The sequence below is a fragment of the Camarhynchus parvulus genome, chromosome 14, assembly GCF_901933205.1.
Source record: "Camarhynchus parvulus chromosome 14, STF_HiC, whole genome shotgun sequence".
Lineage (NCBI taxonomy): Eukaryota > Metazoa > Chordata > Aves > Passeriformes > Thraupidae > Camarhynchus > Camarhynchus parvulus.
In genome coordinates, this window is record NC_044584.1 from 8,717,792 (window position 1) to 8,742,671 (window position 24,880).

Sequence of the window (24,880 nt, forward strand, 5' to 3'; positions counted from 1 at the left end):
TAAATATGATTCACGCCTCCCCTGCTGGCCGCCCCTTCGGGCAGGACGTTTTTGTGCGGGAGCAGAGGAAATTTCCCTTGCCCTCGGTGCGGGCCCCCTTGTGCCGGGGGTGCCGCTGCCCGCTCCCCGAGGCGAGGCGGCGCTTTCCCGCCGCTTCTCCGCCCCTGAACCGCCCCAGAGCCGCCCCAGAGCCGCCCCTTTCCCCGCCTCCCGCCGCCGGTCCGGCCGCCACCCGCGGGCTGCTCGGCCCGGGCTGGGCACGGCGCGGCGCGGAGGGTCCCGGCCCTGCCCGGCCCTGCCCGGCCCTGCCCGGCCCTGCCCGGCCCTGCGGCTCCCCGCGGGCCATGGCGGCCATCCAGAACCTGCAGCTGTGGTGCCGCCAGCAGTGCGAGGGCTACCGCGATGTCAGCATCACCAACATGACCACCTCGTTCCGCGACGGCCTCGCCTTCTGCGCCATCCTGCACCGACACCGCCCCGACCTCATGTGAGTACCGTGCCGGGCATCGAGGGACGCCCCGCTCCGGCCCGGGACCCGCGCTGGGCTGTGCCCATCGACCCCGTGTCCTCCATCCCCAAAGAACCCTCGCTGGGCTGTGCCCATCGAGCTGCGGACCCCGTGTCCTCCATCCCCAAAGAACCCTCGCTGGGCTGTGCCCATCGAGCTGCGGACCCCGTGTCCTCCATCCCCAAAGAACCCTCGCTGGGCTGTGCCCATCGAGCTGCGGACCCCGTGTCCTCCATCCCCAAAGAACCCTCGCTGGGCTGTGCCCATCGAGCTGCGGACCCCGTGTCCTCCATCCCCAAAGAACCCTCGCTGGGCTGTGCCCATCCCACCATCCATCGAGCTGTGCATGTGCTGTGCCCGTCCCGCCATCCATCGAGCTGTGCCCATCCCTCCATCCATTGAGCTGCGGATGTGCTGTGCCCATCCCTCCATCCATCAAGCTGTGCCCATCCCGCTGTCCATCGAGCTGCAGACCCCGGGTTCTCCATTCACCCAAGAACCCTTTCCAGGCTGTGGCCATCCCGCCATCCATTAAATTGTGGATGGGCTGTGGCTGTCCTGCTGTCCATTGAGCTGTGGACCCTGGTCTTCCACCTTCCCTGGGCTCTTGCCCTCCCTGTGGGCACATCACCAGCAGCATTCTGCTCACACCCACGCTGAGAATCTCCAAGAAAAAAGCTCTCCTCTCCCAGCCTACGTGCTGGTTTTTTCCATACATTTTTCCTTTTTCCCTTTTTTTCCCTCAGTAGTCAGATTATAAATGTTCCAAATGAGTCCTTTCCATTGCAGAACAAGTTCAGGCACTGATCTTTGGGGCAGCATTTCCTTCTTTGCTGTTGTGTTTGCTCTGGCTGGGCTCTCCTTGCTCAGCCCAACAGCAGCGCAGCACTCACAAATTGCAAGGCAAGGGCTATTTAAACAAAATGCAGTAAAAGGGCAGGGCCCCACAACCTCTGGATTCCTGCACATCCTTGTTTTTCCCATCTACAGCTCTGTCTGTGGGAGCTTAAGTGCTTTTTGTGCCTTGTTGGGGCCATTTCTGGTGCCTTGTGGGTTTCGAACTGTCCCTGCCCAAATGTTGACATATGGGAACATGAATGGCCAAAGGGAGTCATAGATCCTGCTTCATAGCTGGGGTTCTTTGAGTTTGATTTTTTTTTTCTTTTGGGCTCTTTGAGATGGTGGGATTGAGGGGGAAGATGAAGGCAAGGGAAAGAATGCCCAGGAGTATTGATTTAAGCATTAAGTCTCTCCTGGTCAGATGTGCCCAGCTGGGTGAGGAACAGATTGGATGATCTGTACTGCAGTTTTCCTCCTGTCCTGCGTCTTCTCCCTTCTTCTTCATGCTCCCAGCACAGCCTGCCACGTGGGTTTGTGTGCAGCCATCCTTCTTGCAGGTGTCTTGCTTCTGCTTGAACCCAAGGGAAGACCTCTTGTTTTCTCTCCTCTGTTACCTTGAAACGTGAGAGAAGCTGGAGCAGGCTTGGGCAGCAGGAGGTTGGTTCAGGAGCTCCAGGCACCCTTTGTTGTCCCAGTGCTTGCGCCGTCACCGTGGTGTTGCCATGAATGACTTCCTGACATGTTGTCATGTCCATGTGACTCCAGATATTTCCTTTCCTTCCTTTGATTCACAGTCCCAAAAATACAAAGCACTGGGGCAGAAGGGTTGAGGTGTTCTCGTGGAGGGGCTGTGACTGCTTCCTGCAGCTGGCCCATCCAGAGCACGGCTGTGCACAGGGGCTCAGCCATGTGAGAGCTGGAATAATCCTGTTGCCCAGTTTAGTGAGTTGTTTATAATCCTTGAACTGTGCAAAAAGGGTTGCGGATAGACAGCTCTTAAATAAATTTTCTTGTGCTGGAGAGGGAAGATGTTCCTTGAGGCATCTCTCTGTTGCCATTCATTTTCTTTTGTGGTGGACATTCTGCCTGACTTTATTTGGGACGTCACAGAAGCTCTCTCTGACTCAGACCAGCTCAGCAGGGGCTGCCTGAAGGTTAAAGTAAGAGAAGCCTTTATTTGTCACCTCCTTCATCCGTGTCAGTGCTGTAATTCAGGAAAGCACCACGTGTACTACTGACTGGGCAAAGTCCTGCTGGAAGGAAATGGTGCTTTTGGGTGGTTGGTGGCCAGGCTTGCCAGGTGTCAGATCCTGGGGCAGAATACTTGTGCAGGTTCTCCATTTATCCCAAAAAGCTTCTCTTGGGTGTTCTTGGTGCAGGGTACAAAGGTGGAGAAGTGCAGCTGGGTGCACGTGTGACTGTGACTTCTGCTTCCCAGGGGTCCATCCTGGGCTCCTGTCCTTGCTTCTGCCAAGGATTCTAGTTAAAGGTTAAAAACACCAGACTGAAAGTAAAACTAGAAAGGGGTGCTTGGAGCTCTTGATGTGTTTGCAGCAGCTCTGCTGCATAGATTGCTTGCAGAACATGAGTCAGTCACAGCATCAGTTTTGCAACAGTGTGTTTTCTGTCTTGGTTTACACAAATGACATTCTTGGGCTGAGTGCAGGGGATTTCTCCTGCAGGAGCCTGAAAAATTACCAGGAAAACTTCAAGCTCAAAACATGGACGTAAACATGGGCTTCTCTTGTGAGGTATGTGGCTCAGAGGGCAGGCTGGTGTGGGTCTCCCCTTCCTTCCTGTTTTCTTGCTGGAAAACATATGTAAAATATGATAACTCCTCTCAAACTTAGCCAATGCTGGCTTGTGTGCTACCAGTGAACAGGGCAAGCTGTGTAAAATTAGAAATGCATTTCCCACTCACTTCCCACTCATGCAAGGATGCTTGGGGGAGTGAAGATCCATGCTGAATTACCATGGAAATCCACTTCTTTTTTGTCCCAGATAAAGAGTGCTTCAGAGTCAGTCCCAGCTGGGCACACACACACACAGTTTCAGGCAGGCTCCAGCCCATTTTCTGGGATGGTTGTAGAGCCTGGGGACACCTCTTGTCAGAGGAGCATGAAGGCTCATGGCAGCATGGTAGGAGGCTGAGGTCAGCAGCTGCCACATGTGGTGGTGAAGGTTGTGCAAGCTTCAGCCAGGATTTTAGTGGCCTTGTCCTGATAAATGAGTTAAAGAGGCAGGGGAGCTGTGCACAGCTCACTCAGATATTAATGCCAGATGTCAAGGAAAGGTTTTGATTAAGATCCTTCTCTTCGTCCAGGATCTTGCTCTTTCCCAGGCTGCAAGCTGGTGCTCTGGGAATGGGCTGGTGGTGAAATCCCCCTTTGGCACTGCTCTTTCCCCCAGCAGCATTTCCAGGTCAGTGGCAGCTCAGCAGGGCAGGATGAGGTCAGGCTGGGGATGGGCTGTCAGCAGCAGGCTGGGGTGAGGCAGAGCTGCCTTGGCTTGGTGGGTTTGTGGTTTGTGTGACAGGCATAGGCAGGGGAGGATGGCTCAGGGTTCATTTCAGCAGCATTCTGTCACTTGCCAGCCAGAGCATGGCAGTGTGGGGCAGGCATTCCTCAGAGGAGGATGGGCACATGGGGGACATCTCCCTCCTGGAATTCCCAGCCTTGTCCCACCTTTGCATCTCCAGAAAGAGCACAGCTGAAAGGTCCTGTTCCCAGCAGAGCAGGCTGGTTTGAGCCTCCTGTCCAAGGCTGGGAGCTGGCAAAGGGCGCCTCACTCCTTTACAGTGATCCTTTTGACTGCACATCTTATTGTCTGTAGAGAAAGTAGCACAAAGTTGCCCAAAAGCAGAAACTTTTTTGGTGCCATTGAGGCTCTGGGATTTTTTTTTTTCTCCGTCTGTTCCAAGGTCAAGTTTCCAATCAAGTTAGTGCTTGCAGCAGCAGAGATTCCTCCTGTGGAAGCACATGGGCTTGCAGAGGACTGTGGCATGTTTGTGAGTCTGTGCAGCTGGAGCAGGGGGTGGTCACAGAGATTTGTGGGCATGGGAAATGCTCAGCCACTTATTTGCTAAGGGAAGGGTTTGTTTTTTTTCAGAGCTAAAATCTTCCCCTGTTTTAAAACAGGAATAAAACTATTCCTGTGCTTGTGAACTCCACTCTGATTTGTTTCCAACACTGGAGGCCTCTCTTGGGTCACATTTATATTTTTCACATTTTCCAATTAATTCAGTTGCCTGTGTTTTCTCAGTGGAGAACTCCTACTTCTCTGTTTGTATTACCTTTGCTGTCTTAGGATTACACTGGTCCAGAGAGCTTTGATATTCCAAGATAGGAGATGCACCAGCAAGATCAATTTCCAAAAGAAATATTAGATGTAAACAGTTCACCTGACTAGCCAGGAAAGAATGATGCTGAGAGGTCAGGGGACTCTTGAAATGACCAAATAACCTGGTTGTCTGCACTTTCTTTTGAGGAATAGAAGGGGATTTGAGACATTCACCATCAAAAGATTGGGGTTTTTAGGTCTCTGCTGCATGCCAGGGAGTGCACACACCACCACAGCAAACAGTGTTGAGTGTGGCTAAGGCCACTGACTGACAATAAATAGTAGTTCCAATGTCTTGCATGTCAGAATGACCAAGGAAGCTGGAGCTCCTCTCTGTTCTTGCAGTGTTTTGTGCATTTCCATGCTACAGAGACTGTTTGGGAGCAGAACTGGGAGTGAGGCAAAGAGCTGATATCACCTCCTTTAGCTGGGTCTTAAAAAAACCCAATTTTCTAGCCTGACTTAACCCGAGGATGGTTGTATCTATTGTTTCACTGAGACTTTTTTGGCACGTGATTATTTTTGTTGCTCTTTTTAATCCATTGTCTCGGGGAAGGGAAATCTTTGGGCAGGAGCACTGCTTGAAGAGAAACCTCTGCAATTCCCTTTGATTTTGCACAGGAAGGACTCTGTGGTTTAGAGGTGGGATGTGCCTTGTCTTTACGTGCTCCTGGGGGGAGTTTAACCTCAGGGTTTTATCTGCCATTCCTTCTGTCCTTATCCCACACAGCAATGCCAGATGTGGGAAGCAGGGAGGAGGCAAAGACTGTGGCATGATGAGCCAGCCTGTGTAAGGTTCCTCTCTTATTTATGATGTAATGCTCCACTTTCTGTGCTGAGCAGATAAAGGACCTGGCTTGCTCCTTGCTGTTACAAGCAGTGGAAAAAGTTCCCCCGCTGCGATACAGATCGTGTGTTTCTCTCATGAATAGGGTGCTGTGAGCCAGCTTTGCCCTGGCTCTCAGAGCTACCCTGGCTCATCCCAGAGCAGAGGGATGGGCTAAGAAGGTGGGTCCACACCGGGTGTTAAGGTGCTACATACAAGGAATGCAAAGTGGGTGCTGTTTTCTGTTTGTCAGTGAGAATTCCCCTCTCAGGTATCAGCCTCTGTGCCAGCAGACACAAGGATTGGAAGGTGAAACGGGGTTATCAGAAAGGAATTGACCCTGCCAGCTTGCCTGGGCAGGAGGAAGCAGTGTTGGAGAGCAGGGCTGCCAGCCAGCAGCCAGTTTCGTGTTCCCTGCTTAGCAAGTGGCAGTCAGTTTCTTAACAAAGCTGATGGTGCTGTTTCCTCAGCAAGGGACACGCTTGCAGCAGCACAAAGTCTCCCCTGTGCTTCCATCCCTGTCCCAGCACATCCCAGGTTCTCAGTCCCCAGCACAGCGCAGGGAGTGTGGATCTGGGTTGGACCAGGCAGAGGGAAAGCAAATCCGGGGAGAGGTGAAGAGGGAAGTGATGTCTGGAGACAGCAGAAAGGAGTTGTTGACTTTGGCTTGGATTTGTGAACAGTAATTGTCACTTCCTTTTCAGTTCCTGATTATGAGCACAAATCAAAAGTTACAGCCCTAGGGAAAGCAGACAAAAATTTCTGCTGGCAACTTTGGTGTTATCAGATGCAGTATGGTGTGGGCAGAGGTTTTCCCAGGCAGATCCCTGGTGCTGGTTTTGTGGAGTTCTGCCAGAGGAAAAAAGAAGATTTGAAGCCAGAACTCATGTGCTGCTGGACCCAGGAGCTTCTGAGATCAGAGGATATGGGTGTGTTGGAAAAGCATGTGATATGTGCAGTGTGTGAGGGCTCCATGAGAGACTTCCCTGGAGCTGAGCTCTCTCTGTGTGGAGACAACTTTCAAGGCAGGAGAAGAACATGGAAAGTACTTTCAGGGGGAGAGTTTTCATACCTGGCCAGCAGGTGTTGGTGTGTCTTTTTGAGGTGGGAGGGAAGCAAGGCTTTTCTGGGGAACAAGAAACCACCCCATGAATTAGAGGTTGCTCCTGGCAACCTCAGGAGAACTCCTCAATGTGCCTGGGATGTTTTTGCACCAAAATGTCCTGTCCACAGGCAGCTGTGGGAGTCAGCCCTGCAAAGGCAGCTGTGCCAAAATTGTCTTTGCTGCCTGTGGGCAGGTGTTGTGCCTGCTGCACATCCCTGTCCTGGGTACAGCAGGTCTGTGACTCTCAGGTGGGATCTGCCATGCTGCCCTCTCTAGAGCTGTCCAGGGGTGGGTGGGATGCTCTGTCCCCTGAGCCAGAGCTGGAAGTGGAGCAGCTCACTCTACATCACCAACCTGAGACTTTTCCTCCTTCTGTATTTCAGAAACTTCGACTCGCTCAGAAAAGAAAATGTGTACGAGAACAACAAGTTGGTAAGTGACTTTTAATGTTTGCTTTTGGTCTAGTCTGGGACGTGGCACTTTGCTCATGTGATTTAGCAAGAGAAACCCTGCAGACACAGTGTGCCCATTGTGCTGTGTTCCAATCCTTTGCCTTATTCTGCACCTTCCAGCCTTCTCCTCTGGACAGCAATGCCCAGCCTGGCTGGCTGCTTGAAAGCACCTTCAGACTGTTCACACTCCTTAGCTCACACAGTGATGCCTGTTCCCAGTGTGTCCTGTGGCAGCAGGAGCTCAGGCAGAGCTGCTAGAGCTCAAAACGTGGGCATGTTGAGTGTGTGATGCTCCTGAGGGGTGGAGCAGGAGCTGGGGAAAAGCTGGCGTGAGAGGGGAAGCACAGGGAGTGTCCTCCCCTTCTGTTCCTTCCTGGTGCAGGGGATCAAGGTGGATATATATCCTAGCACCTGTCTGGATGCTGCCTGGACACTTCAGCCTGGTATTGGAGTTTCTCATGTTCTTTCCACAGAGAAAATAGAAGTTAGGCAGGCCAGCCCCCTCCTGCACTGGATTCTAGCATGGTCTTAGTGATCCAAGGAGGGATTTTCCTCTCCCTCTCTCCATTGCAAAAGGAGAGGCAGTGAATTATAACACTTCTCTTCCCCTGGCATTGCTCCATGCAGTTTCATGGCTGCTTGACAGGAGCTTGGGATATGAGCAAACCATGGCAGCTCACCCCTGTCTGGTGTGGAGCAGTGACACACTCTCAGGCAGTGAGCTGGCTGAAGTGCTTCTTGCCTCTGGGAGAGCTAAACCTGTCCCCTCAAGGCTCCTTAGCTCCTGCTGCCCTTCATCCCTGTCATGTCCAGCACAGACCCTGAGTGCCCAGGCTGGGGCTGCAGCCTGTGAGGAGTTAGTGGCACTCTGGGGCTCAGCCCTGTGTGTTCCTCTCCTCAAGGGGAGATTCAGACCATGCATTTTGCCCTGGAGGTTTGGTGTTTGGCAGGAGCTGGGGCCTCTTCTCCATGGAATCTTGGCTGAGGTGCTGAGGATCCCTGAGTGTTGCTCCTTGTCCAGCTGGGCTGATGCTGTCTGCTTGTGTCTGGGAAATGAGCTCTGTGAGCTGCCTCTGCTGCTTTCATTCATGAAAAGCTTCTTTGTGCTTCTCATAAAGAGTTGCTCCCCTCCCTTTGTTGCAGCCTGTGTGTCCCCTCCTCCCCCTTTCTGAGTTTCTTTTATGTCCTTTGTTTTGCTCTCCCTTCCTTACTCCACCTGCTGTGGGGTGACTTGTCTGTGTTGTCCTTTCCCTGCTGGTGTCCTGCTGTCCTGCTGTGCTGTCTGTGGGACTGTCCCTCCACCTCTCTGTGCTCCTGGGCTGCTCTCCATCCTGGCTCCTACCCGGCCTTGCTCTGCCTGTCCTTGGGACACAATGATTTGCTGATTTCTCCCAAAATTACTGCTCTGCTATTTTCCAGACCCTCCCTGATGCCTTACTCATCAGAGGCTTATTTTCAAGAGCTGTATTGTGCATATAAAAAAGCCTTGTTTGAGCTGCAGTTTGCCATATAAGGTCATCTGTCAGGGAAGAATTTGTCACTTCTCATGTACCACAAGACCAACCCCAAACCTGTGAAAAAATTCAGTCGGTGGCACTTTTTTTGATAGAGATTTCAAAAATATATAAAGAGGAGGAAAGTTTCTAGAGGCCTGGAGTCAGTGCTGGTGGAGGGTGGTGTGGTGTGGCAGGTGGAGCCTGTGCCAGGCAGCTCAGGTGGCCTCAAGCATATCACTTTCCCATTTGGCATGGACATGGCAGCAGTGGCATTTTCTTCCCCTGGAAAGCCCTTGGAGCTGCACAGATGAAAACCATGATGGAAAACCAACATGTTGGTCTGTGATGGTGTTCACAGGGGTTCTTGGATGAGGGAAGAGACGAGGATCTGACTCTATGTTTCAGAAGGCTTGATTTATTATTTTATGATATATATTACATTAAAACTATGCTAAAAGAATAGAAGAAAGGATTTCATCAGAAAGCTAGCTAAGAATAGAATAAGAAAGAATGATAACAAAAGTTTGTGTCTCGGCTCTCTGTCCGAGCCAGCTGAGCTGTGATTGGCCATTAATTACAAACATCTAACATAAGCTAATCGAAGATCTACTTGTTGCATTCCACAGCAGCAGATAACCATTGTTTACATTTTGTTCTTGAAGCCTCTCAGCTCCTCAGGAGGAAAAATCCTAAAGAAAGGATTTTTCATGAAAGATGTCTGCGACATTGGTCCTTTAAAGGGCAGCCTGGGCAGGCAGGCAGAGGAGGTGGTGGCTGGGTCCTGTTGGGTGCTGATCCTCTTGGGTCTCCAGGCAAGAGCAGCTCCCAGGAACACGAGGGTGCTGCAGGCACAGGGGACACCATGTCCTGATGGTGCTCTCTGCATTGCTCACCTGGCTCTGCCCAAACCAGGCGGGTGCACAGAGCATCCTCCTCTCTGTGATCCAGCAGCCCCTGGCTTGTGTTCTGTGCCTGGTGTCACCCATGGCAGGACGTGGCATGGCCTGTGTCCCCACTAAACATCACACCAGCAATGTCCAGCAAGAAAACTGGACTGGTCAGACCAGTTGTGCAGCCAGTGCAGTGGGGAGCACTCCAAGGAATGCATTAAGTACCAGTTTACAAGACAGGAAGGTGGCAGGCTGGGCTGGCAGCTGGGGTGACACAGCCGGTGGTAACTGGCTGAAAGCGTTTTTAATGTCAGCTCTGCTGCATTTTTACTGGGATACCCAATGGAAAAAAATGGTAATTATCTTGCTGAAAAATAGTGGCTGTTTGTTTCTTCTAAGCAGGAATGGTTGGCTTGTACACCAACACTGTGTGTGTCCGTGCCAGAGGTCAGATGTGGAGGGGTTTAATATATTCAAGGGTTTTTTTAACCCTTTCACTGTGGACTTTAGCAGTAGCTTTCCTTGTGCCTCTGGTCCTGCAAGTGCTGTTTTCCTTTGCTGTATTGGCATTTCAACAGGGATGCTCCAAAAGGGGAGAAAAAGGATTTTTTTCCCATAAGTTGGGAAGGAACAAGGCTGGAGAAGGTCCTTAGTGAAAGCCCTAAACTGAGCTGGGCAAGAGTGAAGTTTGCTTGTTGCAGTTTTTTTTTTTTGTATTCTATTAAAGACTGTTTTTCAGAGGCAAGAGAAAATAGCTTTTGCCTCCTTTACCTGCAGTTTCAAAGCAGAGGACACCAGAAAGAGGAATATTTACCCCAAATACATGTTAGGCAGCATGGAAACAGTTAAACTGGAAGGCAGCTCTGTATCAGGAATTTTTCTGCATTACACCTCTTTTCCCCCTTTCTGCTCTGGGAGAGCAGGGTCTCTCCTGCAGCCTGATTTTCAGATGGAGAAGAGCAGGCAGTAGGAGGCTGGAAACTTTAGCACAGCACTCAGAGATGAAAGCTGCCTGCAAGCACCTACCAGCCCACCGTTAATTGGGGAGAGCTCAGGTTGGGCTGGGAGCCTGGAAACAGCTCTGCCAGCCTGGCCTGACACATCCCCTTCTGCCAGCCTGGCTCTCTGCAGCTGTGCACTCACACACACAGGCAGGCTGCAGGAAGAGCAAGGCAAGCCCAGGTGAGTTACTGAGCTATGGCCAGCTTGCCAGGCCAGATTTTTGGCTCCTTGCCTGGGTTTCTCAAGGCAGTGGCTGGAAGCCACGACTCCGTTGGTTCCTATGATGTAGGAGTTAAACTGGTGCAGCTGTTCCCCAGTAGAGTTATTTTTATTTGAGTGGGGCTGTTTGCAGTGCACTTTCTTACTTAGGATGAGGAGCAGCTCTGCTGCCTGCCATGGATAAGACCCCTCTATTTTTATTTTTATTTTATTTTTCCCTTCTGCAGGCATTTCGGGTGGCAGAGGAGGAGCTGGGGATCCCAGCCCTGCTGGATGCAGAGGATATGGTTGCTCTGAAGGTACCAGACAGGCTGAGCATCCTCACCTACGTTTCCCAGTATTATAATTACTTCCATGGACGGTCTCCTAGTAAGTACCATATTCCCTGGAGGGCTGGGAAGGATCAGGGCTTCATTTCGTGCTTTCCCTTGCCTCCTGACAAGCTTGGAAAATGCAAAATAAACTGCACAGAGGCCTTCTTGGTACCAGAACTGTTTCACTGGGGGCCACTGAACTCTTTTGGAAGGGTACAGGGCCATGTCTTGTCATTGAAACTCTGCCTTAACATTTAAAATAGTCTAAAATTTCTTGTGGTCCAGCTGAGAGGAGCACTGAAGGTTCCTCTCCATGGTCCCCACCTCAGCTTTCCATTCCTGAGCACCTCCACCCCTGTTCCAGTCTTTGCCACACCTGAGGGCTGGTGAGAACATGGAGGAGAGCAAGGCTGAGCTTGTCTGTGAGGCTGTGCCAATGTGACAGCATCCGTGGTAGGGCTTGTACAGCACAGCAGCACTGATAGAAGGAAGGAGAAGAAAATTATCACCCTAACTGACATAACTGTGATAGAAATTCTGTCAAACATAAAACAGAGCTGCCAAGGCATTATATTCATATACTGGAGAGTTTAGCTGGGCTCACAGGAGCATTTTTGTAGTCTTGGTTTATATTTGGCTTTAAGCTCACACAAAATGAAGTAATATAATAAACCAATTTTACAGGTTCCTCCAGAGGAAACTTTCTAAAATGGGACATGAATGGCTTAAGTGGTTAAGGTGAATGTAAATGGAGAGATATGTATTGAAAATGTCCTACATCTTGGAAAGAAAGCACAATTCACTCAGAGCTGCCTTTAATGCTTAAACTCTTCCTACTTCTCCACCTCTTTACACATTTAAGCATGCTTTTTCTCTCCTTCCACAACTTCTTCCCTCCCCCTCTTCATTTTTTATTTCTTGTTTTAAAACTGTTCTGATTGAAATCAAACAAATTCCATCATGTTCGTGCCAAGTGGTGAGAATCTGGGTCAGGCTGGGGTCTTTGCCCCCTCCCCCTGCATCTTGTCTACCACATCATCAAGCACAGCACATTTTTATACTCCCACAAGTGTCCCTCAAGACACTTGGGTTGCATTCCTGTTGCTGGGGTGAATGGGGATGTCTGAAAATGAGCCTCAAATGTGGAATGTGCCCTCTGACACCGAGCGGAGTCGCGGGCTCACAGCCGTGCCCTTCAGATGGGCTCAGCAGGACCCTGGAACAAGCAGGACACAGGAGGGCAGGCAGGGAGAGCAGACAAGGCTTTAGTGAGGTCATCACGTTGTGGATGAGCAGAATTGAAGCCACCCATCTTTGTGCTGGGCTTTGGGAATTCAGTGAGTGGGCACAAGTGGGGAGTGAGGCGCAGTCTGAGCCTGAGCTGTGTGCTGGGTCAGCTGTGCCCTGCTCCCTGCCCTGGGAGTCCTGGGTGTTTATTTGGAGACTTGGCTTTCTTGAGGGCAGACTGCTGGGAACTGGGCTCCCTCTCTGCTCCCTGCCCTTTCTGTGTTTACTGAGCAGGGTATAATCTCTTTTCAGACGAGTGGCCATTGAAGTGTCACTTGGAAAGTGAAGCTGTGGCTCAAATATCCCACAAGGAACACACAGACATCTCGTTCAGAATAGGAAGTGGTGCAAGAATAACACCCCACTTGGGGTTTGTGTCTGTAAAAACTTTGCACAAAGCCCTGTTTCCCAGGGAAGGTTCCCTGCACTTCCCAAGGCACAGGGCACCATTCCCTGCTTGACTGAAGTGTGTTGGAGATTCTCTTTCCTCCACTTGTATTGAATTTTGAGGGGTTCTATTTCATCTGCAGAGAAAAGAGAACTGGGCATTTTCAGGCTGCTTGTGGCAAGTCTTGGTTTCCACATCAACACCTTTATGGCACCTCCAGTCTTTGCAGAATTACCCATTTTTAGTGGTCATTTCCACATTCAAGAAGGCTGTTTGCTCTGTGGGAGTCCCAGCTGGGGTGTGGGGTGGACACTTGCAGCAGTGAACGTTCAGGCTCTGTAGGAAGTCTGGAGCACAAGGACTTGAATGAAGCAAACTCTCTATTTGCAAACCCTTCAGCTCCTTAGCCATGACTCCTCTGCCTGTTCCAGCAGGGCCTGTTCCAGCTGGGATCAGTTCCAGCCAAACCATGGGCTGGAACTGAAAACCCAAGGTCTTGTTCTCACCATCGATGGATGGCGATTTGCATTTCTTCACTCTTGCATTTGTCTTCATGAAATTCCCTGAGAAGACAAAAATCAGCAGTTTCAGAATGTTGTTGCAATTCACTTGTTGCCTCTTGCCCCTCAGCATCAGGCACCTCTGGATATTCTTACTTTATAAGTTATTCCTAAACCAGTGAGTTTTCCTTAAAAATATTCCCTTCTTCCATTCTTCCAGTTGGAGGCATGGCTGGAATCAAGCGTCCTTCCTCTGAATCTCCAGAGCAGCATCCTGGGAAGAAAACTGCTCCAGAGCCTCCTAAGCCAGTGCCACCAAAACTGCCTCCTCCTGCCCACCCACCAGCCAGAGCTAAGCCAAAGGAAACCTCCCCAGTTACCACAGTAAGAAATGTGGGTTTGGGTGTTCCTTATGCCTTAAATGTGTTCAGTGAGATGGAGAATACTGGGCTGGTTCAGGGCTCCTGCTGGTAAGGACCTAGTCCCTAAATTTTCTGTTCACTATGAGTGATTTAATCCAGAGGTCTGATTCTGGCATAGATTGAGGTGGGAGTCACTGGAAAACCGTCTGTCAGCCTGGATACTTCCTGAACAGAATGTGGGTGTCTTGGGACATGGATGTGCTGTTCCTAGATATTGGGGATGGAGATTTTTACAGGATGTAATATTATTTTTACTAGAAAACATCGATCTAATTATTGGATATGGTTTCAAAGCAGAGTAGGGATGAAAACAGGGTAGAAGCCCTTTCCCAGCTCATTTAAATCAGAGACCTTTGCCTATAGGCAGACAGGGCACCCTGCTTCTCTGGTTTTGTGGGAACATATTCCCCATGCTCTGTCCTTCCAAGGGCTGTTCCACTTGGATGACCAAGGGTTTAGAGGGGATTTCCTGGTGTCACTTCTCTGTCCTGGCTGTGCATGCCAAGCACTCACCTTCTTGGGAGATTTGTAGCTGTGCCCAGTGCCATGCTCTTGCCTGCTCACCCTCTTCTTTTCCCCACAGAAGAGGGTCCTGGCAGAGAGTGGCAATGTCCCCAGCAGCAGCTGTGGGGTCTGTGGGAAGCACGTGCACCTGGTGCAGCGCTACCTGGTCAATGGGAAGCTCTATCACAGGAACTGCTTCAGGTACAGCAGCTCTTCAAGGCAGGGGCACAGCCCTGGGGCTCACAGAGGGCCAGCCTGGTTCTTTGGGGCTGGAGAGAGTGGTGGGGCACATTTTATTCAGAGTGGAGGCAGTCTGGGCTTGCTCTTGACCTGTGTGTAAGGGAAACTGTCTCCACAGGTCTATGTTCATCTACACCTGTCCTGCTTCAGGCTGTGCTATCAACAGCTCTTGTTCTGGTGCCTGAGGAGTGTGCACACAGGCACACACTGTCAGTGTGGTGCCCTTACCCTCCTGTGGATGGTGGAGTCGTGCCTGCACTCCCAGCTCTGTGTCTCCCAGCACTCTGGAGGATGCTTCCTGAGATTTTTGTATCCACAGGTGCAGGCAGTGTTGGAACTTGCTTCTTCCTGGAAGCTACAAAGCTGGGCCTGAGCCCGGTACATTCATCTGTACCAGCCACCAGCAGCCAGACAGTGTCCAGATCTCTGGTCTCCACAGTACTGGGAAACAGCCTGACAGTACCCCAGCCCCTGCTGCTGCCAGGGCGTTCCAGAAAGCAGCAGAACCCAAGAAACCAGAGCAGGTGTTGAAGAAACCCAGCCAGGAAGGCCTCACTAATTCAACCAAGCCATCTGTTTCATCTTCTGGAAGCTCTGGCTTCAAAAGTGTAAATACTCCATGGTTCTCCTCAGCTGTAAATAAATCAGATGACTGCAAAGGTGCCTCGTTGGGGAATAAATCAGATCCCCACGAAGGCAGCCCAGCAAAGCCTCCTTGGACATCCTCCACAACAAAAACACAGCAAGCACGAGAAAACTTTTTTCGGTCTTTGGAGTCCTCCAGCAATAAAGCTCCTGAGACTCAAAAACAAGTCCAGTCTCCTCATGGGCCTGATAAAACTGCCCCTGCCAGAAGCACTGCTGAGGTCAGTCGGGTGAATGCTGGGAAGGATCAGGCACGTAACCACATTATACAGGCTCTGTCTGCATCAGGCACTGCTCCAAGCAGGCCAGGAGGACTCAGTTCCACTGGCTCCTCAGCACCTGGCAGGTAAGCACTATTTCTCTTTCCCTTTTTACTGCCAAGATGTTCTTTGGGATAATTGAGAAGCCCCTGAATCTTTCTTTACTTTGTCCTGACTGCTCTCGTGGCTCAGTTTTAAAGGCTTGTAGAGGGACACATAAAAATCATCGGAACAGAGGCAAATAAAAAGGTCCATCCTTTCAAAAAGACTCATTAAGTCGTTCTTTTTTGCAGTGGCAAGTTTTCTCCCACCAGTTCTCAGAGTCCAGCTCCAAAACCACAGTCCAGCAAAACAGGGTGCCCAGCACCAAGGCAGGAGAAGATCACAGACCCTGTGCCCAAGAGCCAGGCTGCCAGCAAACCTGCTGACCCTTTGCACAAGCCAGAGCCAAAAGGCACCAAAGGTGAGCATGAATGATTCACACGGCTCTGCCTGGACACAGCGCTCCAACTTTATGCCTTCTCTTGGACCAGTGCAGCAAATGTGTCCCTGACTCCTGTCCTTTGTGTCTGTGAGTGATTTCTGAGCTCTGGGGCTCAACACACCTCCCTGTGTGCACTATCCCTGTGCAACTGCTCCCTCTAGCATGGGGAGTTCTACTACTCTGAGGATCTCCAGGTGTTTGAAGTTGTACTGCTGTCATCAAACACTGGGATCGTGGTGGCTTTCAAAGGCTTGGGGTTTCCCAGGTGGGAGACCTTGCCAGAGCTTTGGGATGGTTTTTTGATTGCAGTTGCAGGTCACCCAGCCTCTTTGTCTGTTTTGTACCAAGCTTCCATCATGGTGACTTAGCAGTAGGCCAGGGGATGATATCTGGGGGTTCCCAGTGTCCCAGGCACTTTCAGGTGGCCTGAAGAACTGTCTGTTTGCAGTTAGCTGTGACTTTGTGGGGCTTTTTTGTTTCTCCTTCTTCCTGCCCCAGCCTTTGGTCTCTGAGATCTGAGCTGTTTGTGTTGTATTGCTGTTGAACGTGCCTGTTCACATACTCTGTGGCTGATTTTCTGTAACTGTGATTGATTTGAAAGTGACAAAATGCCTCTTAGATTGCCTACTACCTGTTGTATCTGAATCTGCCCATGGTAAACTTGTTGAGCTGGTGCTGGTTTGCTGCAATAACATCATAGCACCTGCCCCAGTGCATGCCTTATCTCCTAGGATTCTCCTGAGACTCAAATCTGGCTTGTTTCTTTTTATTGGATGCTTTTGTTCTTGTGTATTTTTATTTGCCTTGCTGTGTTCTTTTCTTCAGGAAGCACAAATGTTGCTGACAACAAGTCTGAGAGCCCAGAAGGGTGGAGATCTCGGTTGAAGCCTGTAGCCAACAAGTGAGTGTCCTTGGAGCTGGTGGATTTCCATGACAAATGTGACCATCCCAGGTGGAGATCCACACCAGGATGTCCAGAACTTTTCCCGTGGACCATTCAGCATGAGAGATTTTCCCTACCTTTGTCTTTTTCCTTTGCAGGGACCAAGATGTCTCTAAGAAACCTGCTGAGAGCTCCCAGGTGGGAGCAGGGAGCCCAGCACAGAAGGAGCCAAAGCCAAGCCCATTAGTTGTCCCACCAGCAAAGCAGGACTCTGGTATGAAGGATAAAAGCTTTGCCTTCATTTTGCTGATCAGGAAAGGGACAGGCATTGTACTGCAAGGATGTGTTGGTGGACAATGTGCCTTTGCTTTCTGCACCTGCTTTAGCCTTGTGGTGCCTTTATTCTGTGCCTTTGGTGGGTGGCCTCCCATCCTTCCCCAGGGAGAGGGACTCAGTTTCCATAGGGTTCCCTTTTCTGCAAGACAGCCAGCAAGATTCCACTTACTCTCTCTTGCATGATTGTATAGTGTTGAGAAATCTTAGTGATGGTTCCCAGCTGTTTATTCTCCTCCCAAATGTTTGTTCTCCTCTTACTCTGGCCTTGTAATGAGTGTTTTTTCCCTGTTTACTTTGGGTTTATGCCCTTCATTATCATCAAGAGAGGAGGACTAGGACTAGAAATGGAGTTTGGTAGTGGTGACTGCCAGAGATATTGGGCATTAAAGGGATTTTTGTGAGATAAGGGTTGAAATTTCTTACCCAAAACCTCTCTGTGCTTCTTAATCCAGCTTCATCTGGTGGATTCACAAAGAAGTTGTTGATTCCCAGCTCAGATCTTATCAGGAGCTGTCAGAATTCAAAGCAAGACTGGAAAGATCCTGGAGGGTCTGCCAAGAAGGAGGAAGATGGCAACCAGTTGAAAACAAACACTGCTACATGTAAGATCTCTTCTGCCTGCCAAAGCCACACTGTCAGGGAACAGCCTGATTGTTCACTATGGGATATGTGTCCCAGAGATTTCTGTGCCTAACCCTCTGGCTGCTGTCATGGGGGCAGAGTCTGTGTAATTGATTTTTATTAGCCAGCTTGGCCTGAGCAGGAAGCAGCAAGGCCAGAGAATTCAGTGGGAAAGGAAGAAGTTGAAATAGGAATTTTTCAAGGTCACTGCCCTGTCATTCTTTGGACTTAGTGCTATGAAGAGGACCATCTCCTAATTTGGGGAACTGGGATCTCGTTGATGTCTCTGTTCCTCTTCAATTGAGTGGCTTTAGGAAATAGAAGGAATGCAGAGAACTGTTATCCAGAGACTGCAGCTGGCAGGATCCAGAGGAGCAGGAGCCAAGGCTGCTGTTTCTTTGATATTCAAAGATGTCCTGACCAGTTTGTCCCTACTCTTAATCCAGTTCCTTACTGCTGTTTGTTCACCCACAGCTTTATTATGCACACCTCTCCTCCAATGCTGAGTTATCCTTGCTCTGACATATCCCACCACAATGCTGAGGAAATTTTCTGGAACTAACCTGATGTTTGCTGCTGTCCTGTTTGCTCAGCTTCTTTGTCTCCCCTTTCCTTACCCCATCTTGCTGTGTCTTACCTGTCTGGAGTAGAAGATTCACACAGCAGGACTCAGTCCTGCCCTTGATGTTTGTCTTGGAGCAAGCAGGATGGGTCCTGATGGTTCAATGGCCTCATGCTTTATTTTTTATCAGCTGGTTCCAGCATTGTCCTTAGCCAGCTACCAAACATTCAGTCTCCAGTTGTGTTGTCTTTTTTAAAAGTTTGCTGTGCCTCCTTTGCCAGCATTTTCCCAAAACTTCCCAGCTCCTCTTTCCTCAGCCTCAGCCCCAGGGTTCAGCTCCAGTCTCTCCCAAGGAGTGAGTGAGCTGTTCAGATAAGGGAGGCTGGGTTCATATCTGTATTTCTAAAGGTTAATGGTTGCCATGGGGGAGGGCCATTGGGAAATGTTCCTGGCAGTGTCCCCCCACTTTTCCCCAGTTGAAAGGCTGGTTCCTGCTGCTGCCACTGGGCAGGCTGGGGGGTAGGGACCGAGCTCTTGCCCCTCTGTGTAGATTTTACCTCAGCACTCAGAGCTGTGAACAGTCAGCTGCTGTTCCTGCCCTCAGTCCTGGGCTGGTGTTGAGCTGTGGATGGTGAGCATTTCTGTAGATGATTCATTTTCTTTGGTGGGAGGTGGTGTTTTCTGCTGAGAAAGGAGGCTCCAGGGTTTTCCTGCCAGCTGTCCTACTTCCAGCTTGCTGGCAAGCAGCCAGCCCATCCTGTGTCTGTCAGGCCACAACCTGAGGGTATCAGGGGATATCAGATCCTGAGCTGGTCACAGGGTGTCACTTTACAGGCTCTTCCCCTGCAGCGACCCTGGCCTTCTCTCCATCAGGGGTGCAGCTCTCTGCCGTGCTTGGAGGTGCTGCTGAGGCCACCTGGAAGGAGCCAGAGGTGCAGGACTGAGCTGGGAGAGGGAAGTGATGTTTGGGCAGGCAGCTCGAGGCAGGACAAGTCCCTCTTGGAGGAATCTTTAAGAGAAGGTGCAGGCAGTGCACAGGCAGCAAACAGCAGCACCCAGAGGGAAGAGATCCCTGACAGAGCCCAGCAGTGCAGGAACAGCACAGCCACATCCAGCATCTTCTGCCTTTGCACTCCTCGTAGGAAGCACAATAGAGCAAGGGCTGGGCAGCTGGAGAGCTCTCCTTGAGCTCTTCCTCCATCTCCAGAGACTCTCAGGAGGCTCCCCATGTCTGTCTGTCCTGCCTTTCTGCTTGTGTGTGCTCAGCCTGCATTGCTGCTGCCTTTGTTACAGCCCTGCTCTTTCGATAGCAGAGTTTGCCTCCTTATCTCATCATCCACTGACGCCTCTGTTCCCTCTCTGTGGTAATTATCCAGCCCAGCCCCTTGGGTATCCAAATACCTCACACTCTTCTGTAGTTATCCTTGCAGCACAGTTGGGCAGAGGAAGCTGAGGCACAGTGGAACAAATACACATTGCTTAAGGATTGATTTTAATAGGTGTCCAGAGCCTCAATAATGCTGTGTAGTGGGGCCTAAGGGACTTCTCACCTAGGAGGTGTTTTGTGGGAGGAATTGAACCTTTAGTTTCTTGAGATCTGCATTGAGGTCCCCTAGACTATCTTTGTTTCATCAGTATTTACTGATACTCCTTTGTAAAAGAGCACTAGAGGGACATTTTTAGTGTGTCTTGGTGTTTGCTGTGACAGTAACCCTGTCTTTCTGTGCTGCCCTTTGGAACCTTAATAAGGAACAGGTTTTGCCATAACAAATGTCTTTGGGTTTTAACAAGGTAGTGAATGAACGTGCAAGTGAGTATTCTTGGGTGGAAGTTCCAAAGTCACACCTGAATTAGGTGACTGTCTGTACCCTGGGGTTGAAAGCAGCAACCTGTGACCTGAGGGACAAGCCATAAGGAGTAAATCAGGCTGTGAGGAGATGTCTCTTACTTTGGCCAGGCATATGAGTGCATGTGTATCATCTGTGACCTCTGTTGGGTAGCTGGCACCTGTTGTGCTCTGGTGGACTGGGACAGGCACTGTCCCACACCATAAAATTATTTAAAGGTTGTTGTGATCTTTTTTTTCTCTCTTCTAGTTAAACTCCCTGTTCCAAAAAGCAAAGGGGAGCCTCAGGTGGTGTCCCCAACCAAGGTATGGCTGGAAACCAGGTGTAAGTGGAGCAGGGTGGGGTGGTTAAATATCCTTCTGGAGTGCTTGTCCAGATATATCTAAGTTTGTCTTATTGGGAGGGTTTGTTTGGATACCCAGGGAAAGGGTGAAAGGCTGTGGGGCAGAAGAAGGTGGAGAAGCTGCTGGTTATCTTCCGTGCAGAATCAGAGCTGGAATCAGACAGAGCCAAACAAAACTATGGCAGAGATTGCATTCCCCACAGGAGGAGGGAGAATGTCTGCAGGCTGACAGGTGTGGGGGAGTTACCACTGACAGCACGTGTGTCACACCCTGCAGTGGGCACTGACAGCACGTGTGTCACACCCTGCAGTGGCCACTGCTCTGGTGTGAGCAGCCAGCTCTGCCCCTCTGCTGGCCTGGCCCTCCCAGGTTGTGGCTCTGTACCTGGGCTCCTCATGCCCTTTCCCATCTCTGTTGTGACCTCACCAGACAGTCTCAGGGTTCCTGAGCTGCATTTGGCCCTACTTTTTTTTTTCCCCTAGCTGCACCCAGACTACCTCCCTGAGGAGAAGATCCAGGAGAAGGTTTGTGCCATCGAGAAGCAGCTGGACGAGCTGGAATTGAAAGGAGTGGATCTGGAGAAGCAGCTGCGTGCCTGTGAGGGAGGTGAGGAGCCCTGGTGCCAGCTCTGCCCTGTTGGGGAGCTGTGGGGCTCAGGTCCTACCCCTGGGCACTCTTGGCTCCATTTTTAGGAGCTCAGGCTGCATGGGAGTCACCAGGTTGCCAGAGGTACCTGGTATATAAAGTTAAAGCCCAGGGGATTTTGAACCTTCTCTGGCTGTTTTGTAACATATTTTTTGAGCATGTCTTGTGTTAATTTGGCTGAGGATCAGAGTTTGGAGAGTCCTGTAGCAGAGGATCCATAAGCAGCTTCCTTGAATCCACAGGGAGTGACCTGCATCCCGAGGGGCTCCATAGATTGCCTGTTTTCACTTGAGCTTGCCTGGGGCTCCCATAACTCATCCTAGGCTCTCCCTCAAGAGATTGTGTGTTTGAGCCAGGGGGGCTGAGCTGATGCAGCTTCTTGCCCTTTGTCTCCTCTGCAGATGAGTCTGAGGATGCCCTTATGGTGGATTGGTTCAAACTGATCCATGAGAAGCAGCTGCTGCTCAGACAGGAATCAGAGCTGATGTACAAGTGAGTACAACCAGAAATTCTCCTCTCTGCTCGTGCACTTCCTGTGGGCAGTGAAGGACAGGGAGTGTGGCAGCCCAAAAAAATCCTGTGCCAGTTGGTGGGAGGAGAAGGGTTTAGGGTGTCTCTGGTAGAACTGCCAGCATCCTGATGCATTAGCTGGTGGGCTTTGAGCACCCAGGGTCTGTGAAGAGCTCGTGAGGAGGGAAACATCAGAAATGTGATGGAGGAACATTTCCCCTGAGCCAGCAGCCCCTGCCCAGATGTTGGGAAGCACAGAGATGAGGCTTTAGCATGACAGGAGAAGGGTCCAACCCTGGGGCATGGCAGGGCAGTAACCCATCACTTCTGTCCTTCCTTCCAGGATGAAGCAGCAGAACCTGGAGGAGCAGCAGTGGAACATTGAGATGGAGCTGCGAAGGCTCATGAGCAAACCAGGTAAGGACTGGGAGTCCTGCTGGCCCCAGGAGCCTCCACCTTGTGTGCCAGCCCTGGGATGCCCCTCAGATCTGAAGGCTCTGCCGGGACTGCGCTGTGGGTGTCCCTGGGCAGAGTCCCTGTGACATCCAGCCCACCTCTGCTTGGTGAGGGCGTGTAGGATGTGCCCCTGAGTGTGAGGATTGTAAATTGGGATGGAGGCAGGAGCCACAGTGGGGAGGTACTGCCTGTAGCTGTGAGATGGGCTTCCCTTGTCTTGTGCAGAGGAACTGAAGACTGCCAGGGAGAAGGAGCAGGAGAAGGAGCTGCTGGAGTCGTACCTGAACACGGTCAATGACCGCAATAATATTGTGGATTGCCTGGATGAGGACAGGCTCAGGTGAGGCTGCTCAGATGGTGGGAAATGAGCCAGCACTGCTGTATTTCCACTGCTGCCCAGGCTGTAGGGGTGGATGGGTGGCTGTAGTACAGCCTTCTCCTCCATGAGAGGTGGGTGGTCACCTGTCATCAACAACTTGTCCTGAATGCTGCTGTCTTTGCATCCTTGGCAGCTGTTGGGAAGGGATCAGGACCACAGCCCTGTTCTCTCTCAAGCTAAAGCTGCTGTGAGAACTGGGCTGTGGAGATGTGGAATGCAGGGAGGAGAGGAGATGGGGAGGCTGGAGGCAGTATGGGAGATGCAGGAGCAATCTGGGAACATGAGGTCAGGAATGTCTGCTGCAGCAAGTGGAAGAACAACTGTAGCCAAGAACTGGATCCTTCCCAAGTTCATAGGAAAACTGTGTCAAGTAGCTGGATTTGTGCCTCCTGATGCTGAGAACAGCTTCCATTTCTTGACCTCAGAGCACCAGCTCCTGCTTGTGGATTCTGGTGCTGCCAGGACAAGGTGGTGACAGCAGTGTGCCTGTCCCTGATGGCAGTGAGCAGCTCTGTAGCACCCCGGGCTGCTGTGTCTCAGCTTCACTCATCTCCTGGGGTGTGCTGGTGTCTCACCACTCCATGAACTCAGATGATTCATCAGCCAGCTGGGAGAAGGTCTGGAAATCCCCACACAAGCCCTTGCTTTCAAGGCAACCAGATGGAATTTGCTCATGTCTAAGACTCTAACTGTCGGGTTTTTTCCTGCAGCCTTCTCAGGGTATGCTGTGGAGGTTGGTCCTTTCTTACTGGGGAATAAGAGCAGTATTTGCATGGGCTTTGGTATCTGCCAGCTTGTCATGAGCACAGCAGAGTTTTCTAATGCCATGCTGTTCCATTACAGAGAGAAGGAGGAGGACCAGATGTTGGCAGACATGATACAGAGGTTGGGTAAGGGCCCTTTCTCCTCTTCCAGAGCAGCACTGGGGCTCACTGGGGCTGTGGGTCTCAACCTGCTCTGTGTCTGCTCCCTCTCCTGCAGATGGATCTCTTGAGAGCCAGGAGCCAGAGAGGAAGAAGAACAAGTTCCGCCTGTCCAAAATATGGAAGCAGAAAAAACAAGAGTAAAGCTCAGGAGCTTGATGTTCCTTTTCCCAGCTGTGCAGAGAGACCCATTAAAGGTGTGGTCCTTCCTCAGTGCTGCGTTCTTGGAGCTGTGCAGGACTGTGAGAGGCCCCAAGGGCCTATCAGAGGTGTGGTCCTTCCTGAGTGCTGCTTTCCTGGAGCTCCAGGGCTGTGAGAGGCTCCTGTGCTCCCTGACATGGAGACTGCAGGTTTGCTGGCCAGAGGGACAGTGTGAATCCCCCCTGGCCCTGGTGTGGGGCCCAGGGATACCTTTCCCAGCACATGGACTTTAAAGACTGTTTTCCTTCTCTGGCTCTGGGTCAGAGCTGGTTCAGCCTTGCTGGCAGCTCAGGAGGGCAGAGCTCAGGTTGCCCACCCAGTGCCTGGGTCAGTACAGTCCTGAAAGCAGGAGCATGGCCCTGCATGGCTCCCCACAGTGTCCCACCCCTGTCCCCAGGACACTGCACTGGGCTGTGCAAGGGCCACTGTCCCTCCCTTCCTCCTCTCTGCTTGTGCTGTGGCTCTTTGGCCAGGATCAGAGGTGCAGAGAGGGAGATGCTACAGGGCAAGAGGGGTTGATGTTTCCCCTCTTACCACACCAGTGCAAACTGGAGGCTCCATGGCTGGGGGGAGCAGAGAGCAGGCCCTCCTCTGTGTCTGGTGTGGGATGTTCTCCACCCACAGCAGTTTCAGCAATAGTGATTTGTTTCCAGACCTCTTTTGGAAGTTGCTGTAGGCTGATTTCTCAAAGCCATGAGAGGCTGCTCACTGCTTCATTCCCTCTGTGGGGGAGATTTGCAGCCTCCTTATTTCTCTGACTGCTCAGTGAAGCAGCGTTTTCATTGTCTGTGGCCTGTCCTGATGGAAATGAACAGAAGCATTATTTTAATAACCTGGTGCTAACTTGGGAGCACAAGGGAATCCATGGGTTTGCCTCACCCCTGAGTCTTCTTCCGCATGGGACCAATATTTCAGTTCCTGAGCTCCATCCCTCAGGATCCCCCCACTGGAGGGACATCCAGTGCCCTCAAGGGGTGCTGTGGGTCACCCTGGTGAGAGCAGGAGCAGGAGCAGGTTCTGGGCTGTTGCAGGGAGCCTTTCCACTCTTCCCTCAGTGCACCCTGCCCTGGGTGCACCCTCTGTTCCCAGTCATGCTGAGGAGCAGGGATGGAGACAGCCATGGGACGATCCCATTAATTCACGACGCCTCTGCTCTGTGTGAACCTCCTCCCTCCACGGCAGCTCCTGGAGGTTCCCGCGGGCGCTGTTGCCCAGCAGGAGCAGGGATTTAGCCGGAGCAGGTTTGCAGTGCCGGCGGCAGAGCAGAGGTGATGCATCCCTTTCCCACGAGGTGGCAGTGGGACTCTCCGGGCAGGGCTGTGCTGGGGTGGCACCAGTGCCCGAGGGGCTCCCTGGAGCCCGCAGGGGCACCGTGTGTGTGTGTGTGTGTGTGTGTGTGTGTGCAAGTGCTGGGACATGCCGAGCCTGCAGATGCTTTCACCCAATAAAGAA

General features: G+C 51.3%; 1 protein-coding gene across 2 annotated transcripts; it reads left to right on the forward strand.

Annotated features, from left to right (window-relative positions):
• Window positions 1–284: 284 nt before the first annotated feature.
• MICALL2 (MICAL like 2) lies at window positions 285–24,880 on the forward strand. 2 transcript variants are annotated; one of them, XM_030958090.1, is made up of 17 exons: window positions 285–487; window positions 7,002–7,050; window positions 10,905–11,046; window positions 13,387–13,550; window positions 14,172–14,293; window positions 14,652–15,323; window positions 15,531–15,700; window positions 16,547–16,622; window positions 16,763–16,878; window positions 17,393–17,542; window positions 20,220–20,275; window positions 20,797–20,920; window positions 21,361–21,451; window positions 21,813–21,886; window positions 22,151–22,265; window positions 23,148–23,194; window positions 23,286–24,880. In XM_030958090.1, exons 1-17 carry the CDS (start codon window positions 345–347, stop codon window positions 23,369–23,371), a joined length of 2,397 nt encoding a protein of 798 aa, XP_030813950.1. In that variant the 5' UTR covers window positions 285–344; the 3' UTR covers window positions 23,372–24,880. The 2 variants fall into 2 exon arrangements, with proteins under 2 accessions (XP_030813950.1, XP_030813951.1); XM_030958091.1 differs by lacking the exons at window positions 285–487; window positions 7,002–7,050 and adding an exon at window positions 10,499–10,638.